Source organism: Lipophrys pholis (assembly GCF_963383615.2).
Source record: "Lipophrys pholis genome assembly, chromosome: 11".
Taxonomy (NCBI): domain Eukaryota; kingdom Metazoa; phylum Chordata; class Actinopteri; order Blenniiformes; family Blenniidae; genus Lipophrys; species Lipophrys pholis.
The window spans coordinates 9,524,395-9,533,885 of NC_137631.1; the positions used below are offsets into that span (position 1 = coordinate 9,524,395).

Here is a 9,491-nt window from a genome sequence, read left to right on the forward strand (position 1 = left end):
ACAGGCAGCGGCATCACTTCCTGTGAATGACAACCAGAATTCAGGGGCCGTGACTTCTCTCGCTCTGTCAATGCATGAAGGCATGACAAACTGTTGCTGCAAGCTCCCGAGCATCCCTGCTGGCAGTTCACAACTCGCAGAAAGAAAAAGGTGCGATGTCCGCTACGAACATGCATATGGATTTGTGACTGCCCACATGCTGCAGCTACACATGCATGCAGCCACTGGAGAGCAAAAGGAATTCATTCACCAGATGGAAAACTATTTCAACTTTACAAATGTTGAATTGTGGCAGGGCTTCTTTTTTTTTTTTTTTGCCACATCCATGGGATGGATATTCTCCATTCTAGCCTGTGTACTTCACTTTTCTATTGCCTGGATGAGACAAAGTTCCCCTTTCTCACTGTGATGAACCAACTTCTCCAGACCAAACAAAGAGATATGCCGTCACCTCTCACACAGTTAGCCTGACAACAAAATGTTCCCATTAAAATACATTGTTTGAAAAGGTGACACATGGGCAGCAAATGCCATTAGTCCGCACATCTTCACTTGCAGACATTGTACATTTTCTAACCCTGCAACTGTCACACATGTTGCAATTATGAAGGTGTATTATATCCCATTTTAAAATGTCCACGTTAGACTATTTACATCAATTTGTACAAAGTAATACCATAGTTATAACTTAAAACATTTTTTTGTATAAAATAATAATAATAATAATAATAATAATACATTTTATTTATCAGCACCTTTCAAAACACATAGCAAAATGCAGATAAAAACAAGTAAAACACATTTGTAGCAGTAAAACAACAAGACATTGAGACATTTGCAGTAGACGTGGTTTAAAGTGAATATGCTCGTTTAAAAAGTTAAGTTTTGAGTTGAGATTTTAAACAGTCCACGGAATGAATGTTTCCTAATGTTGGGTGGGGGTGAACTCCAGAGGTGGGGGGGTGGAGCAGCTGAAGGTTTGGGACAGTGAGGCTGAGTCCCTTCAGTTTTAATCAAATAATTATTCAAACTCTCAGCTTGTTTTTTTTTTTTAAATCATGATTTCCTTACATAATTGCAGGGAAGCAAACACATTCGCCCCCCTAATTTAAAGTTCTGGGTTAACCTAACATGCATGTTTTTGGAGATTCGGGAGCAATTCCAAGGACACAGAGTAATGCATGTACAAGAAGAAGAACATGCAAACTCACTGTGAGGTAAGAGAGCTCGCCCCAAGTCCACTGTCTCTCCATTTTTCTCTGCATGTGTGCTATCGCAGTAAAACATGTTTTGCGACGATGGCCTGAAAAAACCCACGGTGCTAAGTAAGGCTCCATCAGCGAGAACTAGAAACCTTGTTGCTGTGCTCACCACAACACCACAGTGCAGCCTCTTTCTTTACTCTGTGCGATAATAAATTGGAGCACGTTACAGGTTTTGGACTACTGGTCAGACAAATTAAGCAACAAAAACCTGAATAATCACCAACAATAATCATCAGTTTCAGTGCAGAATAACTTCTCCGAAGCTCATCTCAGTCTATTACACCGGATAAATGTGCCTCTGCCATGACTGCCAAATGCTTCTGACCCAGTGTTACAGACTGCACTATGAAGTCAGCCGCACACTGACTCACTTGGCTGAATAATAATAATTGAATTTTAAGTTCCCTCCGAGAGCGGCAGAGCACCGCGTTGGGATGACAGTATGAGCTGCGTGTGACAGTCTGGAGTCGCACAGCACCACCACAACATGTGCAGACAGCTGAGCCAAACAGGCTGACTCATGTGAAATGCGAATGTGGGCTGCTCGCAGGATGAAAGCGGCGGCTGATGCTGCAGTGGCAAAGCGAGCTGTATGTCAATCCATCACGTAGAAAAGTTGTTGTTTTGATGTTGAGGCAGCGACTTCAGCTTGATCTTGGTGATTTGAACAAAGTCTTTCGTTTTTTCTTTGTCTACGGAGGAGACGGTGGGGTCCTGACGGTCCAGGCTTCTCTTGAGGCTATTCACAGACGGTGCATGTATTGTGTTGCTGCTGAGTAATCACATTGAATCATCTTGTGTAAGAACCATCCTGTTACGTAACTAACGGGATGGAAAAGTCACAACTGAATAATCCAGGTGGAGCTATGCTCAAAGTCACCGCTCGGCAGGGCTGCCGACACCTTTGTGACACCATCTGCTTTAAAAGGAAACGCACACACAGACACTCGGTACACACAACAAGCTCACACTGACTCTCCCAAAACATTTCCAATGGGAGTCGTTCTACATAAACATGCAGGTGATAATGTAGGTTTTTTTTCTTTCAGTTCAGATCCATCAAACCTGGGTACCAAGGAGTAGATCCTTTTGCTGTTACACAATGGCACTGATTAGTTGTTGTTTTTTTTAAGCAGACTTTGCACCACCATCTGCTCTGTTGTGTGCTTTGTAAAGCAGAGCGACTGGACAAACTGTGAAAATGACATTGATTAAACGTCATAGGCACTAGTTTCTGCAAAATGATTTAATGTCTCAATCAAAATAACCTGAACTATTTTCCATTGCCCTGGTGGTCTGTTTGCGGTCGTGGGAACGATACTCATCCCATTCAAAGAAACAATCGTGTCTGTAAATGAACCAAATATTCAAATAATAAAGCTCAACCTTCCAGTTTAAACTATAATAATTCCAGGTTCATACTCCACATCACCTGCATAAATAATTGATTGGCAGCATAAAATGTACTGAAGATGAGAAATGAGATGGACAATTTCTTTTATCTGAGTCTGCAAACATTAAACACTGAAGAGCAGAAGAGACCAACTCATTGAAGCTGGTGTTTCATTCACAGTCCAGTCATGGAAATTACAATGCTGGTGATTTTTTGAATGACTTTTTGTTGTGATAATAAAAGCGTTACGTAATCATGCATAATAAATAATATACATATCTGGCATCGTAGTTTCAAACATTGTGTTTTTTTTGATGAGCGTGATATAAATGTGACTTTAAGGATTCAAAACCATTTGATGCAATTATTTTATTTGTTTTTCTCGATTTTCATTTAAATTACATATATGTTCAACTTCTAGTGTCTTTAAATAAACAGAACTTTAAAGCATTTTGACAGGAATGTTTGATAAACAAAATGACATTTGTATAAAGGAAGGGTTGAACAAGTTGAATAAGATAATAGTGATCCAGTGAAGGACATCAAACTGTATTTGAGCTACTTTAATCTTGAACATAAAGGTAATCTGCTTGGCCGTGACAGGTAGTAAACAGCACCGATCAGGTAAATCTGCTCCGCTGAAGAAACCACAGAGAGATACAGCTGAAGCTCGGCGCCATTCCCACAATACACAGCAGGCCTAGCCTACTTTCCACGAATGTGCAGTTGGCATTCATCAGATACTTTCTCAGGTGTAGGACGACGGTCAGTTTACGGGCTGATAATGGCCAGTGATGCCTACAGACAAGAAAAAAGAGCTCCTGTTAAGCATTTCCCCGGAGCGGTAGATAATCTCGTACAAAGTCGGCCTATCAGATAGCGGCCGAATTATTTTTATAAAGGTGATTACTGCCTCCTGCGCCGCCATGCAGGACAGTGAGGTCCACTCCGGGCTCCGAGTGCAGCGCGGGGCACGTCGTGGCTGCTGCAGGCCTTCACTGCTCAGGCAGCCCACAAGCATTCATGTCCTTTCACAGCGAGCGCAGCAGCAGGAGGACAGTGGTGGTGGGAAACAGCATATTCAGTCTTCTTTAAACAGAGAAAACTAAGGACTTCCAACATCCTAGTTGCCTAGCTGCCATTTCCACTGCATTCAGGCTGCTTTCAAGGACCCAGCTAGCCTTTAAACGAGCTGTGTTTCAGGACATAATCAATGCGCTGCCGCCACAGCAGTCACTTCACTGCGCCAAGCTTGGTTTAATATCTGCTGGTTTACCCTTAAATATCAAACGCAAGGAAGGTAATTTTCCCGTTCTGATGGTCCCGCCAGGGGGCAACGAGTGGCATGAATGAGTCAGCGACAGCTGAGCTGCGTTTGTCCCTGAACTGGAAGCTCAGAGAAAATGACTGATCTCAGTCGGTGGAATGTTCCAGCACACGCTCATGGACCAGGTCTGTGCAACTTATGCATCGGTTCATTTTCTAGAGTTCAATCCATTGAATCCAACCCTCTGGAGGGCTGCAGAAACAGGATTAAAGTGGTAGTCCCTTTGTCAAGCATGGCTTGGAAAACGTTAGTAAGTCAACACTCAAAGTATTTGTATATGGAGGCGATGGAGAGCAAGGGAAGGGCGCATCCTCCCATACTTGATAAATCCCTGGCTTACCTCAATTTGTGAATAATATCTGTGTTGTTCGGACCCAGTGCAGCAGTGGCTGCATATTGTGGCACTGCAAATACACAGTTTGTATGTATACCTTGTATGTTTGCCTTTTTTTAAAGAAAATGCTTTTTGGGTTAATTATTTCCTCCAAAATTGCTAAAATACATGTTTATAATGTACATGCACATGTCAGTGTTAACGATCTCTCACCCTGTGTTCGCTGCGTTGGCCTCCATGAAATTCATCTAGATGATTTTGGAGCTATTCAAAATTCTTGATTTGTTCCGTCCACGCTGTTGTTGTTTCTGTGCAGTCGCTGCTCCCTTCTGGGAAAGTCTTTAGCTAGTCCAGATAAAAAGATCAAATTCCACTGAACACTACCTCTTAAAGCCTGTAAATAGCTCGCCGGTGATCGCGATGGATCGATCGGCAGCTAAGGAGTCACCCGTTTCCTTACTGTGCTGGTGGAGAAGGTAAAGTATAAATTGAACTGAATATTGGACTTGCATTCATCAACGCAAATAAGTGACAATGAGGCAGATGTTCTCCGCCTCCGAGTCTGGTTCAGCTGGAGGTTACTTCCTGCTCACGGAGAGCTTTTCCTCCCGGCCCCGCCGCCTGCTTCCAGGATTGTTATTTTTTTTCTTCCCACTACATTTACTGAAATGTCAAGCTCTGTGAGATGATTAGCATTTGTCACGACACACATAAAACTAAACTGAATTGAAAATTGTGCCGATGCTTAACAACTGATGGTAAATAGTGAGTTCACTTCTTGAAAGCGCATAAACTTCATGATAAGAAAACTATTTATTTTAAATATCAGCCATTATTACAGGGAAACATTAAACAAAGTTTCTTATTTGATTCCACTATGAAGGTTCAGTTCAACTACATGATACGGACATGGGCAGAAAACAATCCCAGTTGAACTAACGGACAATGAAAGATTATAAATACATATTTAACGAGCAGCCAGAATAACACAGTTAAAGCGATGAATCCGGAAACCTTGTCTCTTGACAACTTTCATCGAGAGCATAGCGATCAGCCCCATGACCATGTTCCTGGATCCAGGGCTGGGCGATATATCAAATATACCAGATGTATCACGGCTTGTATCTTTGTGCAGTATAGAAAATGACGACGTCGTGAATATTCCAAGTTTCACACTGTAGCTTTTAGCTGCAGGCATTAAACTGCCTGGTCACAACTATTTCGGAGAGAAAGCTCTACCTGCGTTGTTTATTCAAGTGAGAGAAGAAAAGAAAAAAAAGGTATATTTCATGATGGAGCTGTTTAATAAATACTGTTTTGACAGTATAGAGATTTCACCCTTATTGCATTTAAGTTAAATATGAGCATGAACAAAAACTTTCAATGTCGCCATAGAATTATACTAGTGTGATTACATGCATTAAAAGTGTTGATTTCAGGCTAAAGCTAAATATTGAGATATATATCATGTCTCGTGATATGGCCTAAGAATATCGAGATATTGAAAAAAGGGCCATTATCGCCCAGCCCTACCCGGAGCTATATAAATGAAAATGAACTGACTTGAACAATAAACATTGCTCAAGTCAATCAAAGGATCGAACCTGAAGCATTTCAGTAAAGTTTGACTTTGAGTGGCAAACCCACGTTCTACTTCACATTCTCAAGACTTCACCCAACTGCGATGTTTGAAGATGCTTGTAGTCGGGTTACTTAATTTGCTTCCACAGAGTTCCAGCAGCTTAACGGTCTGAAATTAGCCCCGAAGCAAACAGCGCCAAGGGACGGGGGCTAACTTCAGTTGGGCAGATCTCATTAGCGCCGTCACCAAGAAGCCCGCGGAAGAAACGCAGTGGAGGAGTTGCTGACGTGGTTCGCCGGCTTCCTGCGCTTGAAACCTGCTCTCAGCGGCCACATCCGACTGACCTCCAGCTGCAGATCAAATCCAATCTCCTCTTTTTGTGAAAGCAACAAAGAACACAAAACGTCACCGAAACGCCGGCGTCGCTCAGAATACAATCCCGTCGGAGGTGCAATGGTCTGTGGTGTGTGTGTGTGTGTGTGTGTGTGTGTGTGTGTGTGTGTGTGTGTGTGTGTGTGGCAGGAAAATGCTCTGGGAGTGTTTGCATAAATAAAGGCAACGACGTCGCTGTGTGAAAACACACAGCTGGAGGTCCTGCTCTGAAAAACTGAGCACAGTTAACTTTGTGCACGAAGGTTTAATCGAAGGACCAAGGTCAGTATTTACAAAGTAATCCGTGCTTTAATAAAATTAACTGTCACTTTAATGATTCGCTGTTTACAAAACTAAGCAAGGTGTATCAGATGTGGATGCTAGTAATTTAATTAGGCAAATGCACTTAGAGACTTTCCGTGAGCAGTGGTTGTGATTGCTTCGGCAGCACTCTGCTGCAGAGGGATGATCTCTCTTGGACGCTGACGGGGGTGGGAAACCCTCGCAAACAACCTACAGTTAAAAGGTGGTGCAAGAGGACGAGGATAATCTCCGTCCTCTTCCTCTCACCAACAGTCTTTCCAGTCAGTTTTAATCCTCAGCCAAAGCCGCCAGCTCACCGGGCCTTCCTGCCCCAGGTGGGGCGGGCCCCTCCGTGCTGCAGCCCAACGCTCCCCGATTAAGACACAAGCAAGCGGGCCTGAAGTCGGCCAATGGACCGGTACGCTCTGCATTGTGCAACACACAAAAAAACGAGCCACTCGCGACAAAAACTGGCCCTGGAGATGTGTGCTTATGTTGTGGGCGAGAGGGATGTGTGTTCCTCCAACCTGGCCATTGTGTGTGGACAGTAAATCACGATGATTCACCGGCGTTATTCAGAGGCTCTTCACACATAAGTGAAAGCCTTGGGGAAATCAGAAGTGCCTCCAGGTAGGTACGTCTGACTGTTCGTTCCGACAGCTCAAGTGTGGAGTGCGCTTCATGAATCACCAATCCGTATGAGAATTTTATGATCCCCGCTCCTCGTAAAGAGACAGATCTGCAGTCACGCCGCTCAGTCGCTTGGTGTCTCACAAGACGAGGGGACGGGGAGGAAAAGCCAGGTGGACGCAGATTATTCAAAGTTCAGCTCATATCAGAGGAGCCGGCCACGGTGTCTGGGTTTTATCCTTCTGGAGTGACCTCTTTGCCAGTTGTGCTGCAGCCGCAGTGGCCGGGGGGGCTTTTGTTTTGTACAGCTTGACACCACTTTCTGAGGACAAGCCAAAGAAAACAAACATACTCCCTCCGGGAAGGCTCCTTCTCCCTCCTCCGACTCTCAGACAATAAAAAAAAAACCAAAAACATCACCACATAGAATTCCTCTCAGTTCACGGATGTGTCTTCAGGGGCCGATGCTTGTCATGAAGATGAGAGATACACTGTGTTAGATGCGTGATAGCACCTACCAGTCTATCACTAAACTGACTGCTCGGGCCACGCAGCCGGCTTCAGCTCCCTGATGGCAGACTGGGGCATTTTACCGCTACAGCCCACCGCTGGTTGTCTCCAGCCCGCCAGCAAGCAGTCAATTAGAAATCATGAATGGAATGAAAATTAACATGCATGATTCATACAGTGACTCGGCTTCATTTTTATCTTGATGGATGCAGTTAGTTTGCCTTCATCTAGCCGTGGGTATAAAAGATTGATAGATTACAATAAATTTAGGAGAAATGAGTAGATGTTGCGTTTCAGGTCTCCACAGTAGCCCTAGCCTTCCATGTGGCCTTCTGGGGGGGGGGGCGATGAATGGCTCCCCCTCGCCTTGAAATGTCTACATAACTCATTGAAAAGAAGAGAAAGACATCAAGCCAAGTAGCAATAGCAGCAGACCAAAATAAACCCTGGAATCTGTCTGCTCTCTGATTCAAACGGGGGAGGAGAAAGGGGGGGGGTAAGAAACCAACTTCAACCCAAAGTGGTCTTCAAACAGGCCATGAGCCTTTACAATACTCTGGATCTGTGGTCTTTGTGCTTCTGATTGAGGAAGAAGACCGCGGTCAAGTGTGCGTAAAAGTCATCACAGATGGTTCCCTAATTGGGGAGGAGGGAAAAGGGGGGGGGGTCCAGCATCGTGCGTGTCGTGTTGTGCGTAACGAGCTGATGGTGGTCTGCGCACTGGGCTCAGATGTGATCGGATCCACCGCAGGAATCGACAACAAGCCGCAGTAGTTCTTGAATGAACGAGAAACACAGACTGACTTCCCACCATCATCGTGTCTCATGAAGCACGACCCCAAACCTCCTCCTCCGCCTTTTCATCCTCCTCTCTCTCTCATGGCACCGATCACTGAAACGCGTCTCTTTGCGCACATGAAGTTGACAACCCAGCGTCGGCCGCGGAGCCATGTTCCCCCCGTCAATTCAAGAGAGGCTCAACAGCTGTCAGGCTGCCACAATGTGACCCCGCAATCTGCAACTCATCTCACACAACTGCATACAAAGTTTTCCTCGGTCGTGTGCGTGCGGGCGAGGCTGCGGCGTCGCGCGATACTCACGTCCCAAGGACTTCCTTGAAGTCAAAGATCTTCTTGATGTCATCGACGTGCTTTTTCCAGGAGGACCCGTCGCTGGACTCGCCGTTTTCTCTCGCCATTTCGCACGCAGGGGTGTGGGGAGGAGGAGGAGGAGGAGGAGGAGGAGGAGGAAGAGGAGGAAAAGAGAGACGCTGCTGGATGAGCACCACAGTATTGTCTCACTCAGCCGAGATGAGGAGGGGGGTGGGGGGGGGGGGGGGGGATAAAAGAAAGAAAACAAAAGAAAAGAAAAAGTAGTGCACTTCTGTATTTCTCCGAGGGCTTCCTGACTATCTGTCTGCACTGTCTCTCCTCTTTCTGAGCCCAGAGAGAGAGAGAGAGAGAGAGAGAGAGAGAGAGCGAGAGAGAGAGAGAGGCAGAGAGCGAGAGAGAGAGAGGAGGGGGAGGTATGTCCTACCTCGGGAGGTTATTTGACTAATCTGTTTGACGTAGCGGATCCCGAGTCTGAGCTTCCCCACTGTTCACATCACTGCGTGACGGGGAAACACAGGCTCTCCTCATCCTCCTTCCCCTCTTCCTCCTCCTCCTCCTCCTCCAGCCGGGATTCAGGGAGTGTCGGGTGGAGACCCTGTCGGTGAGCGGAGGTCGGTGTCTCCTCCACCGGGCACTCTCCTCCGAGCAGCTTGTCGTCGTCGC

The 9,491-nt window shown here is 45.5% G+C and overlaps 1 protein-coding gene across 1 annotated transcript in view; it reads right to left on the reverse strand.

Annotated features, from left to right (window-relative positions):
• The window catches only part of camk1db (calcium/calmodulin-dependent protein kinase 1Db), a 26,913-nt gene extending 17,753 nt beyond the window's left edge, over positions 1–9,160 (reverse strand). The window contains exon 1 of the mRNA XM_080475074.1: positions 8,817–9,160. Within this exon, the coding sequence (XP_080331200.1) occupies positions 8,817–8,914 (98 nt within the window). The 5' untranslated portion in view covers positions 8,915–9,160. The remainder of the gene's footprint in view (positions 1–8,816) is intronic.
• Positions 9,161–9,491: the final 331 nt, after the last annotated feature.